This window comes from Mizuhopecten yessoensis, unplaced genomic scaffold, assembly GCF_002113885.1.
Source record: "Mizuhopecten yessoensis strain PY_sf001 unplaced genomic scaffold, ASM211388v2 scaffold11179, whole genome shotgun sequence".
NCBI lineage: Eukaryota > Metazoa > Mollusca > Bivalvia > Pectinida > Pectinidae > Mizuhopecten > Mizuhopecten yessoensis.
In genome coordinates this window covers 809,302-827,559 of record NW_018408919.1, presented here as the reverse complement: position 1 = coordinate 827,559, position 18,258 = coordinate 809,302, and the positions used below count along the sequence as shown (strand labels likewise).

At 36.5% G+C, this 18,258-nt stretch overlaps 1 protein-coding gene across 6 annotated transcripts in view; it reads right to left on the bottom strand.

Moving 5' to 3' along the window:
* The window catches only part of LOC110440314 (F-BAR and double SH3 domains protein 2-like), a 102,997-nt gene that overhangs the window by 9,224 nt on the left and 75,515 nt on the right, over positions 1 to 18,258 (bottom strand). For 3 of the 6 annotated variants that reach the window (XM_021483300.1, XM_021483301.1, XM_021483303.1), the window contains 14 exons: positions 12,782 to 12,926; positions 11,841 to 11,977; positions 11,279 to 11,342; positions 10,111 to 10,239; positions 9,596 to 9,718; positions 9,095 to 9,190; positions 8,334 to 8,483; positions 7,183 to 7,269; positions 5,984 to 6,035; positions 5,615 to 5,727; positions 4,930 to 5,079; positions 3,866 to 4,217; positions 3,127 to 3,335; positions 2,080 to 2,197 (listed from right to left, as the gene is read on the bottom strand). In XM_021483300.1, the coding sequence (XP_021338975.1) occupies positions 2,080 to 2,197; positions 3,127 to 3,335; positions 3,866 to 4,217; positions 4,930 to 5,079; positions 5,615 to 5,727; positions 5,984 to 6,035; positions 7,183 to 7,269; positions 8,334 to 8,483; positions 9,095 to 9,190; positions 9,596 to 9,718; positions 10,111 to 10,239; positions 11,279 to 11,342; positions 11,841 to 11,977; positions 12,782 to 12,926 (1,925 nt within the window). Of the gene's footprint in view, positions 1 to 137; positions 224 to 1,028; positions 1,057 to 2,079; positions 2,198 to 3,126; positions 3,336 to 3,865; positions 4,218 to 4,929; positions 5,080 to 5,614; positions 5,728 to 5,983; positions 6,036 to 7,182; positions 7,270 to 8,333; positions 8,484 to 9,094; positions 9,191 to 9,595; positions 9,719 to 10,110; positions 10,240 to 11,278; positions 11,343 to 11,840; positions 11,978 to 12,781; positions 12,927 to 18,258 lie in introns of all 6 variants that reach the window. The other 3 variants (XM_021483304.1, XM_021483305.1, XM_021483302.1) reach the window with 2 other exon arrangements.

Sequence of the window (18,258 nt, the reverse complement as noted above, 5' to 3'; positions counted from 1 at the left end):
AACAAACCATTTTAATGTGATGAAGAAATATTAATTTTTCATGTTAATGATATGAGTAATGATAGTGTGTGTGCCCTTTGAACCCCAAAACAAGTAAAGCCCCAAGCCGCAATATTAATAATGAATGACAGGTCTACCTAGACAGTAGATTCAAAAGAGGTGGGGTTTACGGCAGAGGGCTTCGATCTTCTGCGATAGTAAATACGTTGGGAACTTTGCTTAGCTGAAAGACAAACAAACATAAAACAGGATTTCAATGAAGGAGTGAAATCTGATAGTGGACAGTCATCGCAGACAGACCCATTTCACATGACATCACAGCCAAGCTAGCTACCATGTTCAGCTAGATTTGAGTGTGTACCACATTTATCCTGCAAAAAGCCCAGGGGTCCAACATGTAAACACTGCTTTGAAGTAGTGAGTTGGCTTATTTGAGTAAAATGGAACAGTGTTCACTGTTATTTCTATCAAACTATGGGTGGGCTTATTACCAGGCATGAGAATTTTGGTGAATAATGACCGTGTTCCTTAAACCATGTTATTTCATATCGGAACAAACTCTTTGAATTGTCTTCACATTTAAAAAAGTTGGTTTTTTTAGCATAAATTCCCAACAAGGACCCTGAAAGTTATATTTACTATTACACGACTTGCGACCAGAATCATTTTGTTCTTATTTTGTGAAGGCTGCTTACTGATTTCAGTGATATGGATCTACCGTAGGGAGGGAAGTCACTCAGGGCTATAAATAGAAACAGGTACATGACACTCTCAACCCTTAAGGATGATGTAATAATCTTATATCTTGTATATTTGTTAGCCAAACTGTTTGCTGGACAAAGTATTCTCCAATATCAAGTTTGAAAGATAAATTTTATTTGTAACTTCATATCGTTCATCCAATCAAATTTTAAAGGACAAAAAAACATCAGACTATTTCATCATCCATAGGTCATGTGATCTCAAACAATGTCAGGTGACATGAGTCGTCCAATCAAATACGCTGTAGCATATCACTCAAGGCTTACCTTTGGCGAGGAACCCTCAGTTTGTAGCCTTTACACAACAACAAAATTAGCGTGTAACGGAAAGTCAATATCAACAACACAACGCAGAAAATCACTCAACAAAATCATTTCAAGCAAACAATACTAAAAACCATGGCAACAGAAAATCTAACAACCAGCAACAAGCTTGTCTAAAATCATAATCAAACTACTCAAACAATCAAATACAAACACAATACTGGGAACAAGAACCAATCAAATGTTTTGTTTTAGCTTCCTAAAAAGTAGCAGCGTTTTTGATTGGCTGAATGTAAAATTGAAGAAATATTCAACTTTGAGGTCAAATTACCGTGTGCATTCCTGCTTAAAGCATCAGAAATCTGTTTTGATCAGAAAGCACTTGTTTAAAGTCTGGCTAGCAACGTGACTTTTTTGAAAATTCAGGCATGCTCAAATTATTAATAAGAAGTGTAAGGATTCCAAATATTCCTTTATATTCAGCAGATCTTGTAACATGTTCTATAAACCCAGCTTTGCAAAAATTTCATATATGTTCCTTATCTTGAAGAAATTTCTCCACATAAATGCATTACTAAAGTTAAGGATATTCCCTTAAGATTATTTTTTTCCCCATGGCACCCGCTAAGCTCCAACAAGTTAATTGAAATTTATGAAATCATTTTTTTTACAATAACTGATATATTTAGAAATATTTCGGTGTTTCTCGTTTCACGTCGTTGAACTCATTCACCCCTACAAATCTAAACTGGACTTGCCCAGTCCTTGATTCGGTAAGATTCAAATTTGACTTTAGGGGTGAATGAGTTAAGCGATCAACTTTTTTTAAAATATGACACATGAGAGATTTCCATTCAGCTAAGCACACATTTAACAAAAGAACACAACACCTGTCTGTACGCTAGCACACTCAGCATGCATTTCAGCCAAACTGTTCACCGGAAACTCAAAGCTGGAAATGGAAGTGGATGACAGGGAGAGGGGGCCATAGCAGATTTACCTTCGCTGATAGGTAAAGGGGGAGAAGTAAGGGGATATAGAGGTAAGTACGTACCTGTGCCGTTAGGCAGGGCACGGGGAAGGTCCTCCGTCTCGGGCGTGGCAGCTGTTATAGTGACAGGAGGAGGGGGCACAAATTCAGGGGGGCCCAGTCTATCATCCGGTGATGGTAGCTTAAAAAAAAATGTAAATGTTAATATTTGTTGTCCTTGTATTTTTTTTAAATCTCATGTTTTAATACTGTACAAGATTTAAATGAAATCTTTACCTGAATGTGGCATGACATTTTCCTTTCTGCAGTGTTATTGGTAGTAAAAACACTTCCACAAAAAATATAATACAATCAAACCTGCATAAAGAGACCACCCTTGGTAAGTCCAAAACTCTTAACACAGGTGGTCTCTTAATACAGGTTCAATTAACAAAGAAATCACTACAGCGGGTAACATTAAAAGTGGTCTCTGAACACAGGTGGTCTCTTAATAGATGTTGTCACATGACCAGACTTGACTGTACAACAGTGTTTGGTTTTGTTAAACAAAATAAAACCAAACACTGTTGTCAATCAATTTTCCTAACGTAATATCATCACGGTGCTGAAGTTAAAGTCTATACAAGATTTAAGTTAACACATTGGTGGTCTATGACATATCACAGAAGACCGTTCATCATATACTCAGGCTGCTATGTAGTGTAATAACACCCTAAACTTTCATAGGGTAACATTTGTAATATGTAATAATACCCCTTTGGAACGATATGACGATGTCGCAAATTAATGTCAAATGCAAAACTGGTGGTGTTTTCTTCTGATTTTCCCAGTCTGAATAATCGTAAAATGCCCCGTTTTAATAAATTGGGTTGCATATTTGATAAAAAAAATCTCAATCCGAGGTTTTTGAAACATAAAGTTAAACCTCCTCTACATATTCACAAAAAATAATTTGAGACAGTTTTTCATATTCTCATTTCCTATAGAACCAAAAGAAAAGAAAAAAAGAACAAAAATATCATTGAAAACAAAATGTGCCAATAGAATGCCTCAAATCTTTAAAGTAAACTTGAAGCTATAAACGTTATGTTTGTTGGTTACCATGCCTACCAGGTTCAGTCCCCCTAAACTTGTGTCAATTTCTTCTACAACCAGGGATGGAAATACGCCAAATTTGCCGTTTATCTCCCCTTCCCAGAATCCATCGTCCACACCATTTTCATCTTTGCGTATAATGTTTATTAGCGTCCCTTCAGTAAACGACAATTCTTCGTCAGTCATGGCTTCATAGTCATACAATGCTCTGGCCCATATGCCCTCTGTAACAAAAAAATACAGAATTATAACCATATTGGAACCAATCGAAAAGTATGATAACCAAGAGAATAAATTTCCCATTTTGAAGAGAAACACTGTTGAATTTTCTTTAAAAATGTGCATTATTTTCTATTTTCTTACACAGAAATATAATTATCCAGAAAAAAAAAAGATTCAAAACCATAATGATGACAATAGTTAATTTGATCACTATGTTTTTTTCATTAACATTATAGGTTATAATAAATCTATTTTTCATTTCATTATTTTCCAGGATATTAAATGTCATCATCACACTATGTACTTTAGATTTGCGACATATATATTCATCTTTCATTTTGATTCCATATTTGGTTCACAAGTTCAAGTATTTCAGAAAGGATCTTTGCATAATTTTCCAGAAATATTTCAGAGTTCAGCATTGAATGCTTAGATAAAAACTTTTTTAAATAATTTCTAAGAAAAGCACAGAAATGAACAGTTTCTTTAATAACAATTAGAAAATCAACCAATAACAACAAGGCTTATTTACCTTCCGGGGCCACAGGTAGTTTATCAGGAGACATCTGATTGGTTGTCATCTGGACCTCAATGTCACCTGAGGAGTATGATGTCACTTCCTGTGTGGCATCATTCGGCGACTGCAGGTCGAATGAAGGGATAGGGTGTATTTCCACACCCTCTGTGGGTTCTGCAGGGGTTGTGTTGTCGACATGATCCGATTGGTCCATACCACCGTTCTCCTGAACCTCAATGTAGTTCTGGGGAATGTAACCAACTTTTCCGTCAGAGTTACGCGCCCTTAGCCATCCATCTCCATCACCATCCGATATTATTTCTAAAATGTCGTTTTCATTCATGTCCAGTTCATCTGCATTGCTAGCCTGAAATTACAAAAAAATATTTCAAGGATATACTGTAAAAACACTTATTTTAGTTGACTCAAATTTTAGTGTATTACCAAATTCAAACAGATTAGCGCATTGATGCATTGGCACACTCACAACAGATGGAACAGAAAACTATATACAGAAACTTCAATGAGGGAAATCATAATTTAGAGCAATACTTAATGCATGCTAAAATAAGAATACCGCTAAGATATGTATGCTTACAGTAAGCTATTATATAGATAAGTTAGAGTTACCTCCCTTTAACACTATTTGGTGCATGCGTTTTTTTGTACAGTATTTCACAACTGAGTCACTGTTACCTAAGCCAATAGAATTTATTAAATCTAGTTCCAAGTACTTTTCTTAAATGGTATAGAACAAGATTTTGAAGAGCAGAACTCTTTTAGAAATGAAACACATTACAAAGTAAGTTGTTCTATATCCATAAGTAAAAATCTCAGAATATGAACATTTCTTTTAACATTCACCTAATTTGAAAAAAATGATTTTTCCATAATTTTCGAAAATATTTTCTACTTTTTTCCCACTGTCAATTAATCATTTTCTTGCATTCTCATGATAATGATGTTTAAAATGACCCCAAAATTTCAAAATCTGCTCGTAAAATTTGCTCTGGTTACAAAAATAAGGAAATTTGAAGAACATACAAGAAGTGGATGATAGACAACATTTTCCTGCGTACCTGGAAGTCGTACATGGCCCTACACTTGACACTCTTTGTTTGGCTGCCGTAGGAACTGATGCTGTCATGCTTGCTAACTTCAAACGTGTCGTCAATAAAATCATCATCATCATCATAATGCGTGTAAGTCGGCTCATGGTCGTCACTTTTCTGTAACAACAATGTAACAGACATCATTATTTTTTCAATGACTGCACTAAGAGTCGAACCCCGGACCTCTGGCTTACCTGTTTAACACTCCACCAAATGAGATAAAGAGAAGTTCTCCCTAGCTGAGTCGGTAGGAAGTGGCTAGTAATTTAACCTGGGTGACATAAACAACAACCTCAGATGAGGTCTGTAGCTAAAATTTTAAAACACAACTGTTCACCTCTGTTGAGGTCAATGGAAGTTGAACCATCTACAATTCTTATATTGATCCAGATGGATTTATAAATTATACCTGTTACAAAAGAATCCATGACCTCTGACAAGGTCAGTAAATCTACCATTCACAATTTACTGTTCTCAGAAGGAGAACACTGACCTCATATTAGGTCAATTGATGTACTCCCTACAATCAAGTGACGACCTCCTCAGAAGGTTAGTAATTGTGTGGCACTGACCTCATATTAAGTTAGTAGATGCACTCCCTACCATACAACTATAAACATTTTAAATTCAATAGATATATGTCTACACTCACCCCTCCTGAGCTCTCTGTCCGCAGTGAGATCTGACTGGGCGTCCGCGACATTTCTTCTTCCTCCACCCGTAAACTTTCTGCCTGGGCACTGGCTATCCACTCGTCCACGTTAACTGTAACAGATTACAACACTCAATGTCATTCCACAGAAGTTTTCTGTTCACCATGGATCAATCTTTTGGAAAAAATTCTCTGGTATTTTAAGAGCCAATAATTTACACAAACAAAATGTGTTCAAGGCCACAGAATTACATATTATACACATCTGATAAATTCATTCAAGATTTAACGATACATCAGTTTTAAAGCCTGTTAAACATGTAAAAATACACGTTGTCTGCCTGAGCAATTCTTAAACATAAAACCTACCTTCTGCTTGCCTGAGGGCTTCCAGTCTGGCTTCGGCTTTACATTTAGCAATCTGCAATAAAATTAAGTATCTGCGTAATCCGGACTTGGAGGCGTTCCATCTTGCACACTAATGGACAATTAATTTCTAGTTTCACACACAAGAAATCCAAAATGATCACCGTAATTCCCTTCATGTGCTGTAATGTTGTTGATAAAATGGTTAATTGTTATATGCAGAATAAAGTGATTGGTGAATGTGAATCACAAAACCAGAAACCACAAGAGGACGTTGTTATGTCAAACATCAGTATCTTAATTTACAATCCACCACCCAGCATGTGCCGTAATATTGTTGATAAAAGAGAAATTGTCTGTATTAAATGATAAACTGTATTACCATATTTATCCTCCAATAAACCCAGGGGGCCAACACATAATCTCTGACTCTAAGTAGGGGGTGGGCTTATTACAGGACAACATATAACCTCCGACTCTAAGCAGGGTGTGTGGTTATTACAGGACAACACATAATCTCCGACTCTAAGCAGGTGGTGGGCTTATTACAGGACAACACATAATCTCTGACTCTAAGCAGGGTGTGTGATTATTACAGGACAACACATAATCTCCAACTCTAAGCCGGGGGTGGGCTTATTACAGGACAACACATAATCTCCGATTCTAAGCAGGGTGTGTGGTTTATTACAGGACAACACATAATCTCTGACTCTAAGCAGGGGGTGGGCTTATTACAGGACAATAAAGTAGCACTTGTTGGCAGTTCTACTGAACTGCAATAATTATTAGTGGGCATACTATTTATTGCTGGATATTATATGTGCATTTTAGTGCCTACCTGTATTCAGAGATTGCAGGTCTAAAACCCGTCTTATTTAATCCCTGAGTATTTCAACATTCTGTCTTATCCAACAGTATTATGAAAATCCCACTTTTTTTAAAAACTTACTAAATGAGACCTGAGTATTTGACAGCTGTCTAATCCAGCATAATGCTGAAATCACACTTAGCACTGGAAACTACCAAATAAGACCTAAGTATTCCAACACCTGTCTCATCTGACAAATATGTTACCTCCCAAAGAGTGTCAGATCAGACAGGTTTCACGACATCAGAAGTCAGTTTTGTCACATAAGAACCTTAAAACATCTTGAGATTTTTCTAAATAACTGGTAATAGTTTTTCAGACAATAACTTACCTCAGACTTTCGGAGACAAAAACGCACTTCTTCTATCCTCTGTTCTACTTCCTGCTGAGAGTTGATGTCCATTCCTGAGTCAGAGAGCTACAAGGAGGGAGATAATACTTGTAATTCACAATCTTAATTTCAACAATTGACCTTTCATTACTTAGCGGGAGGACATACAGTTGTGATTCACATAACATGTATGGCTTACTTTATGTGCAAATAATCACAAGAAACTTAAATTCATTAGCAATGCTCAACATGAATTTATGTGAAAACCGGAATTGTAAGCTCCGCCTTTCTGTCATTTATGATACAAATCCCTGTTGTTAGCAGAACTACACCAACCTATCCTAATCATTTGAAGTGTTAGTTAAATTCCTAATCAAAATCCTTACTATCTTTGTAGCTAAAAGCCCCTTTCCATTTAAATACATACAAACCCTTTTTTCTTTAAAGCTACAAATGTATGTCTCTGTCACCCTGGACATCAACAACTAATAGGACTTGCACAACTAAATCAGCCAATCAGCAAGTGTTTCATACGATTGTAATCCAAAACTTTGTTCCAGTTAAATACAGTGCCTCTGAGTAATTTATATGTGCAAATATTGGCATATTATTTATTGAATGAAATCTATAGATATTGAACTTTGGATAAATGTATAATTTTAGCTGATTTTTATATGTGATGGTGGATTTATATGGGGGGGGGGGGGGGGGTCCTATCCAGCTTTACCGATTGGATTGGTCAACTTTCAGTTGTCAAAAGCAGAAACTTGTAGCAATCTTATACGCCACTAAACCTGCCAAAAAAATATCTTTTGAAGCCTTTGTCAGGTATGTCTCTATGAATTTAGACAGTTTTTACTAATGTCAAACATCAAATATTAACACTGTTTGCTCAAAGGCTTATTAATAACATAAAGTAAATGATATAGTTGTGCAAGTCCTCATATCTCCACCCAAACAACTCAGCTGTTACAATAGACCTAACTATCATCCCCATCAATTTTACCATGGTCACACACCCCTTCTGTCACCATAGTTACGACCCAACCTTGCCACGAAATTACCAATCCCTTTGTTACCATAACAACAAAACAACTTCCACCTCCACCCTTGTTACCATGGCTACAAACTCATGATGTTACCATGCCTACCTTGTCCCCCTGGGATTGTTCCTGTAGGGACTTGATGTTGGCTGTGTATTCTTTGATGGTCTTGCTTTCCTTTGCTGCCTTGGTGGCCCACTTGCGGGCCTCTTTGTCCAGCTGTAGCCCCGCGTCATGGGCCTTGGATACTTTATTGCACTGAAACACCACAAAATAAGTTAAAGCATTTGGAAGCCCCTTACTGTTCACAACGATAGAACATGGAACAAAACTCTTGATACTGCAAAGGTCCCAAATTAGTCCTCCCATACAATTTTGTAGTGGAATACAGTAAACTCATTCATCCCTGAAATTTCATAATGAACTATTCCAACCTATGAATTGGAAGAGTTCAAATGTGTCTTCAGTGGTGACTGAGTTAATTCTTTTCTAGTGTTCTCGAACCAACATAATCTCTTTAAAATCATCAAAATGTTGAGTCTCAAAAAATGCATGCCTTAAGACCTAAAGCAAAGTATATTAGTAACTCTGCTTTCATTCTTAGCAATAATGCATCTGTAACAGGGCGCATTATTAATTAAATATAAACCACTGCCTCCGCATGGGATCGAACCCGGGACCTCTGGCTTATTAGTCTTACGCTCAACCGATCAAGCTAAAGAGAAGTTCTCTATAGCCGAGCGATATATTGCGGCTAGTATTTACCAGGGTTACACATCTTGCATTTGTTTATTTTTTTCTGAAGAACTATTTAATAAAACTTTCAAATGTAATAGTTTTTAAAATCTTCCTGGATCACGATAACTTACCTCATCGTTTTGGCAGGGTTCAAAATGGTATTGTGTAAGGTCTGTGAAGACGTGATTACAGTAGAGAAAACATTGATGATTAAATTGGCGGTCAATCTGAAATAAAATGACCAAAGAATGAAATTAAAAGGCGTGGTCAGTCTCCGGGTGCTGTGGTAAAAATATCCAAACAAATGAATATCATTGCAAATCTTCTAATCTTTTATTCAAACAATCAATAATTATTGACATTGTGAAACATTTCTTTCTTCCTTGGTTATAATTCTTCTTGTATTTGTTTATTTCTTCTTGTACAGAATAATTGAATTTATTGCAGATACTTTGGTTTCCGATATAAATTCCTGATTAACTTTGGTTTTCCAGATAAATGGAGTGAAACGCTGAATTAAATATTTGACTTTCTGTCAAAGGTGTTTTGGTAGAAAATATTCCAGACCAGTAAGAATCTACTGCATCCAAATCTTTATAACAAGTTCCATAATAAATTTGATTCCAATTTACCATTTTTGCCTGGGAGACGATGTTCTCACAGGAATCTTTCTCTCGAGAGCTGACATCTAGAGCCGTGGATCCTAGCACATCAAAATAATCCTTGACTTGTTCAAACATTTCTCCATCCAGAGTCTGTCAATCAAACAAATCAAACAATCTCTAGATAATACAGGTACAGTAATTTTATTTCAAGGCAATTAAATCTGTTAAAACAAAGGTCAAGTCATTATTTATAAAAAAAAAAATACTTCTGGATATGTATTTCCATGCAAGATATTCAATGAAAAATATTTCATTGCTGAAAATAGTTATAGGAACTTCTTATATTAAGATTTTATCCTGCAAATAACACTTTTTTTGCAAATCCATGGAATATAAACCAAAGAAAACAAGTGTAGTATCCTCATGTTTTAAACGACACACCTCAAATCTTTCTTGATATTATCATTTTTCCCTAAACAAATGTGTACTATACAAGAATATTTATGGCAAGCAACAGTGATTTCTGTTTACACAGATATTACCTTCATGACCTCTGGAAGGTCGATGCTGTAGTAGCGTATCTGATGTGCATTGGCCGCGGACATGTTTAGCACATATTCGTTACGAGACTGACAGGACTTGGCCTCGCACATGTCCCTTCTACTGTTCAGCTGTAATCAAACAAGTTCAGTTATAGCAGAGTGCGATATTGTTTCATTACAACGACACATTAATGAAAATCTATCCGTAGAAAAACTAAGTAACATGGCTCCCTTTTGATTTTTTTGTAGTAGATTCCACTTAATATCACATTGTTTAATGATTGGATATAAAAAATAATCTACAGGCAAACTCTATAACTGGGGATACATATTTTGTAATGGTCCTGAGGGTCCATTTTCACATCTTGGTTTCTTGTACAACAGTAGACCAAACAGCTGTTAAACCTTTCACCCCTAGGTAACTTTAGTAGACTCTACCATACATTGATCTGGATGAGTCCATTATGGTCTACAGTGGTGAAAGGGTTAAAGAAGTAGTATCTAAAACATATTAGTTCATACATGTTTATACTTTAACCTATTTAACATACCCAAATTGAGCCACTTTTATAACATTATTGATAAAATATTAAATCGGCATTGACACAGTACCTCCATGGTTTGTTTATAAAAACTAGACCCTCGTGAATTTGTCTCAAATTGGTTCCGGTATCTAGTATTTAGTTTGATACTAAGCATGATTTATTTTCTACAGAAGAATGAATTGCTAATAATGTCACATTTCTCTATATATCACATATTTCTCTCACCAAAGACATATGACAATAAGAATAATGAACTTCCTAACAATATTTTTAACGTCACCATATACCAACATTGTCATAATGGATAGAAAATTGACAAAATATCTAACAACTAGAATGTAACAAACTGGGGAGTGGAGACCCAACGTCCCAGCTGCAAGGAAGTCAGTCCAATAGTGGCGGTAGGGATCCTGGGATGGATACCTTAATGGTATTCAGCAGTGCTCATCAGGGAAAGCAGAGCAAATGGAACTAGAAATGATGAGCAACAACACCACTGTCAGGAAACCATGAAATTTAGGCTCCAAAAAAATATCTGTTTTCACAGTATCTTTAAAATAAGATTATATATAGTGTTTTACTTAACAATGTCAGTTGTAACACAATATTTCTAAATGGGTTACCTTAGCACTTTTCTGTTGTAGACTCGTCAAAGATTGGAATATTCCTGTAGACCTTCGCGCCAATCTGTAAAAAAAAGAAATAATGCGTTATGCATAGATATATTCTAAGATGTCAACAAAGTAGTTCAAGAGGGACACAGAGAAAAATTGCTGAAAAATAGAAAATGTCCGTTTAACATGAATGCCTCTATTGGCCCTATACTTAACCTATAAATATTAAGTGTCATTGGCGTTGACCTTGGGACCCTGAAATTGAAGCTAATTCAAGGTATTTTCATATTTGACCTTAGCATAAACTTTGATTAAAATGTGTTAGTCAGGAGAGTCGGGACAACAAATTGGAACGAAACAGGACTTCAGTAATATATCCCCCCCCCCCCCTCCCCCTCTCCTTTCCCCCATAAAAGTTGGGGCATTCAAAGAAAAGGAGAAATACATCAAGTATTACAATAAGTGCAACAGATTATATTTTGTCTCTTCAATATGCTTTTAGCAAAGCATATAGACAAAAACTCATTAGTCGCCTCCTCCAAATATCAGCCACCGCAGAGAAATTCCATACCTGTCGTTGCTGTCTGCAGCTTTGAGACGTGCCTCGTGAGAGACATTCTCGTCAAGGTTGTATCCTTTCTGTGACTTTGCCATCTCCATCACACTCTGACTGACCTCTTGGTGCACAGTGGTCAGTTGTGGCATTACCTGTGGTCAAGATCAGTAGTGGTCAGTTACAATGGAAATACCTATTATACTCTTCATACAATCTTACATTTCATTGTCTTTCTATGACTTTGACAATTATCGCATTTGTTAATTTAGAGATCTGTACATCACTATTATGTTAAAATCTTCACAAAATGTCTTTTTTACACTGTAACCTAAAAATGTATACATACCACAAAATGATCTTTACCTACCCACCTTTACCTTATATCATTATTTGTTCAATGTTGTGACTTTCACTCAAACCCTTATTATCAACTGACATCTTGACCTCTCATTTTGACCTTTACTCGCGCACTCATGACCTTTACCCAGATTTTACCTGATAACAGAACCATTACTTAAACTTTAACCTAATATCCTGACTATTATATAATAGCATGACTTTGGACCTCTAACATTGATTTTGACTTTGCCTTTGACTTTGCCTTTGACCTCTACCTGACATACTGACCTTTACCGCACCTTTGCTTGTCAAATTTCGCTTTATTTGACCTCTACATGACATTTGCATTCTCCTCACCTTTGCTTTGTCATATTTAGCTTTATTTGACCTCTACCTGACATATTGACCTCTACCAGACATACTGACCTTTACTTCACCTTTGCTTGTCATATCAAGATTTATTTGACCTCTACCTGACATATTGACCTCTACCAGACATACTGACCTTTACTTCACCTTTGCTTGTCATATTAAGATTTATTTTACCTCTGACTTATTGACCTTTACCTAACATATTGTGACAATATAAAATTAACCGACATTGTGACTTTACCCACCTTTTTCTGACATTGTATTTTATTCGCCCGGAGAGGTTTGATTGGTTCTGCTATCTTCTCCGTGTAAATCTCGGCCGCCTGCAGTTTGGCTTTGGCCAGACTTTCTGTTTCCTCCAGAATCACTCGCCATACCCCAAGGGCCGTTCTGTTGGAGAGAAAAGACAGCATATTAGCACATCATCATTGAGACTTGTATTTGTGAAATTAAATAATTTTGCTTGATAACCAATTACAGTTCAAGGATTAAATTTCTGGTGGAGATTTACTTTTAATACAAGCACTGGCACATTATCACTGGCACAAGTGCATGATTCATGTGTCAATTCATTTCTGAATATCTTCCAAAAAACCTCAACAGGAATTTTTATTTTCCATAATTCAAAACCTTACAAAATTCTCAATACCATTGCATCCCATTGGGTAAACAGGCCAGGAGGTTACCAAAACACATCCCAAATATGACTTCGGGATGGAGGCATTGTCAGAAACGTAAAATTGAAACAGTTGTGGTTCCTGCAATAAATACACGACTATACAATTTGCCTTTAACCCTTTCACCCCTATGTAACTTTAATAAACTCTGCCATGCATTGATATGGATGAGTCCATTATGGTCTACAGTGGTGAAAGGGTTAAATACATTTATTGTGTTGCAAGCTCTCCTAAAAGAAAACCAGGAAATGTAGTTACTCTCAAAATCAATGAGAGCTGAAAACCTCAATTGAAGCATAGTTATTAAGAACAACACAAAGATGTTTGTACCCTAAAATGCTGCATGGGATAAAAGGAAAACAAACATTTATTGATCCAAAATGAAATGAAATGGTCCATGATTTCTATAAATTACAATAAAAATGTATGGAAGGATGCAGATATATCCGATTATTTTAACTCATCTTAAAATTTTCAAATATAAACGACATATATTTGGAACATTTTATCTTCAAAGTCTGATTACAATTGGAGATTAAGCTATTACTATTAGAACAATATAAAGATAATGCGAAAATTAGAACAATTAAAAAAATAATGCTAAAATTAAAATAATTAAAAAAATAAAGCTAAAATTAGAACAATTAATAAAATAAAGCTAAAATTAGAACAATTACGAAGACACAACTACTATTAGAACAATAACGGTATCTACAGGGCCAATGTCCTATTGGGGCTATATTTAGACCCTCAATCTCTCTAACTGTGAAAACAGATCTTAATCCATGGTAGTTAAATCACAGTTACCTACTTAAATTCAAACACTTAGAAAAATGAAATATTTCTGGTGATAAAAAATCAAGGCCTTAATTGCCTACACAAGATGTGTGATTATAACACCAAAATTGGACCAAGTTCCATTTGTATCACCACTTGGTTCCCATGGCGATATCCTACGCCTATATATGGAGTAAAGCTCCATGTGCCAAACTAGACATTATCAGTGGCTAGAGTAGCACTGAGTCTCACCCATTAACTAATCGATGGTCTTTACAAAGTTCCCAAGTGCTATATATATATATATATTAATTCATTCTAACGCAGATGTGGCCGATGAATATTCAATATCGACCTTATATAGATAAATGGCCTCGTACACTAAGTGCTAAAGGGGGGGTAGATCCCAACTCTCGTTTTCACAAAACAGAACACAGCTGAGACAAAGTGGCGCCATCTAGTGGCTTCATGTTCCTTGGTACGATTATGATTGCCAATGTTTATTATCGGCATTGCACATCGTTATGAAAAGGACATCAAAAGTCTAGCCTCCTTTTTATCATGTTACTCTCAACCCACATGCAATTATTGCGCAGCAGACTGCTAATTTGAATAAGAAAACAAAGGAAAACTCAAGCCTGATAATGCTGGATATCCCAATCAAAAATAAAAACATAAATATACGAGTACTTCAAACATGCTAGAACTATTACGAAAGGTCATCTAAGAAAACAAAGCAAAAAGGAATATGCTTTAACATAATATAGCTTTACCAATTTTCTGACAAAATGTTAAAAAAGACCTAACAATTAGAAATTTGAAATATTAAAATTTTACAAGTGAGAAGCCATTTAAAACGTTTTCAACAAGCATTAATTATCATAATACAGAATTTACTAGTCCCCTACCAATACATCTGGAGGGGACTGAAAGTTTGCAATCCATTTATCCATCTGTGTGTCATATAGTCTGGAGCATGTCTCATATATTTCCAGGGGGAGGGGGATTTTGTGTTGGGAAAAATTGAGGAAAATTGTGAAAATACATGATTTTTAAAGAAAATTATCAATCAATAGATCTCAGAATACAGGAATAGTTTAGCATTTTCACTGGTTGAAAATACTAAATGTAAGAGTCCAAAATCGGGAGTCTCCTTCCTCCTATATAGGGAGAGTTGGTAAGTATGGAACTTGTTTACTGCATACTTTAACTTTATTTTGTTTCAATTCTGGAACTCCACAGCTATTATCTCCTTATAACATACTGTAAGATGATACCACTGGGAAACACTAATCTCCAAGATATTTGTTGAACGTCGAGGTATTACAGAGCTACAAGTTAAACAAGACAAACAAACGTCATTACCATACCCCCTGTGACATAGACATTGGGGAGATAAACCTGACTTTCTAACGATTTTTAATGACTTCCACTTTGCCATACTTTGACTCCTGACATTCAGATAAACAACTATAGCCCTTGGACGTACAAATATATCTAACATCCTTTGGTCTTATTTCTGTCAGCTGAGTCTTTTCCTGGAACTAATCTGTGGTATTTAAATTTCCTGGAACACTGTTAACTCATTGATTCACCCCTGAAATTTCTTAATGAACTATTCCAACCAATTAATTGGAAGAGTTCAAATGTGTCTTCAGGGGTGAATGAGTTAATAGTCAATAGTCTTAGCTATCTCTCTGTCAGAAGGACAATACATTCACAGGGTTATATTCAGTGTCCTTTTTCACACTGCAGAAATGAAACATCAGAGATTTATAAATGCTATACAATAAAAAATTCTTTAAATGGAAAATTTTAAAAGATACGAGACAACAAAAGACACAGATAAAACGAAAGTGAAAGACAGACAAATAACAGAGAGAGGGAAGTAAAGACAAGCAACAAAGAAAGAGTAAACCATCAAATTTTCACAGTGTGCTGCCAATTTGTCACACCCTGTTTATTGAAAATAAATTTGACCTTTTAATGTATCTTCATGTTTTCCAATATACTGGTTGGTACTATCTACTCCAATCTCCATCCAATGCTTTAGTCTGTCATTTATTGCAGTGAACAAAATAAAAGAAGGGCAAAATTTTTCTGCCTTACAGCAACACTTAGGGAGACTTATAATTAAATGCATACAAAAATTGAAGCTGATCAAAGAAAGAGGAAAAGATTAAAAAGGGTTACAGAAAGAGAGTGGTCTGCTTCCACCGGGATTCAAACTCGCGATCCCAGACTTCCTGGTTAGACACTCTACCACTGAGTTAAAGGGAAATTCCCTCTAGTCTGAAGCTAGAAGGCGACCTTAATCCTATATGTACTATTAAAACCTGCCAAAAAAGGATTTGAAGTAAAATGACCAATAAGCAGAAATAAAGCTACATATATGACAGAGACTTAAGACAGACAATTATACACAGACAGATAGATAAACAACTGATACACGTAGCGATTCAGTTCTAAGAAAAACTTTTGAAACTGATCAACGTGACCTTATACGTAGAGAAATCCCAGTAGATCGTCCAGTTTGACCACTCAGAGAAATAAGTGACCACTAGCTGTCAAACATCAATAGCAGACAGAAGTTCAAAGTCTATTTTCACCAATTTTCTAGCCCTCTTGGTAGGTGGCAGAAGATCAGAAACGTTTTCCCGTATTTTGTCTGTCCTCTTTCCCAATCTCAGTGTGACATCAGACATCGTAACCGAACATTCAACTTCTTAATCATTTTGTCAACACCTGAGACTTCTAACCGTAGACACATAAAATATGTCACTTGTTTTATCCTGAAGATAGTGCTGTTCGGAAAAACAAATAAAATTGTTCAAAAAGAATTATGAAAGAAATTTTATCACAAAGAAACTTTACTGCTAAGCTATCTTTGACAAAAAGATTTAAAAAATATTGAATACAAAAAAACCTGAAAAAAACATCTTTTTCACTCTGCAGAAATTTAATAATTTCTGATTACAATTCTTCCAAAAAATCATGACATGCAAAGGAAATCATTTGCTGCTGGTTAGATGACAAGAGTATGATACAGAATGTTGTTTGCAGTAGAGAAAAGATTATAGTAGAAAGCAAATCATGGCAAAGGAAAGTTTATTGTAGAAAGCAAATCATTGAAGACAAAAGATTATGGTAGAAAACAAATCATAAAGGAGAAAAGATTGAGAAAGGAATAAATAGTGGAAGAAGAAAAAATTGTTGTAGAGTACTAATCATGGAAGAAGAACGATAGAAAACAGATATTTGAATAGAGATTTTTGGTAGAGACCAGATTGTGGTAAAGTTGCATGTAAAGCACTCTTAAGTTATATATAAGTTGTAAGATGTTTGATTTTGTACGAGCGCGAGATAGAGATTTATTCTGATACTTCCATGTCATAGTGACTACAACACAGGAAATCCCAACAATCATTCCACCCAGTGCATCAAGTCTCCATGCAGAGCCGAGATTAGAGCTTTGTTTAGCTGCGTGAGTAACGCTACAGCTATCGCTGTGTGGTACACGCAACTCCAAAGTATCTGAGGTGGCAGAGCATGATCAGGATAGTCTGGAGCAGGGAGTAGGAGGGGGGAGACACGTGAGTGGAAAGAGGGCAGGACACAGGGTAAAACATAGGGGTAGGAGGGGGGAAACATAGGAGTGGAACGAGGGCAGGACACAGAGGGAAAATATAGGATAGGTGGGGGAGACACAGGAGTGGAACGAGGGCAGGACACAGGGGGAAACAAAGGGATAGGAGGGGGAGACACAGGAGTGGAACGAGGACAGGGACACAGGGGGAAACATAGGATAGGTGGGGGAGACACAGGAGTGGAACGAGGGCAGGACACAGGGGGAAACGAAGGGATAGGAGGGGGAGACACAGGAGTGGAACGAGGACAGGGACACAGAGGGAAAACATAGGGATAGGTGGGGGAGACACAGGAGTGGAACGAGGGCAGGACACAGGGGGAAACATGGGGATGGGAAGGGAGAGACACAGGAGTGGAAAGAGGGCAGGACACAGGGGGAAACATGGGGATGGGAAGGGAGAGACACAGGAGTGGAAAGAGGGCACGAATACAGGGGGAAACATAGGGATAGGAGGGGGAGACACTGGAGTGGAAAGAGGGTAGGATACAGGGGGGAAAATAGGGATAGGAGGGGGAGACACAGGAGTGGAAAGAGGGCAGGACACAGGGGGAAACATAGGGATGGGAGGGGGAGACACTAGAGTGGAAAGAGGGCAGGACACAGGGGGAAACATAGGGAT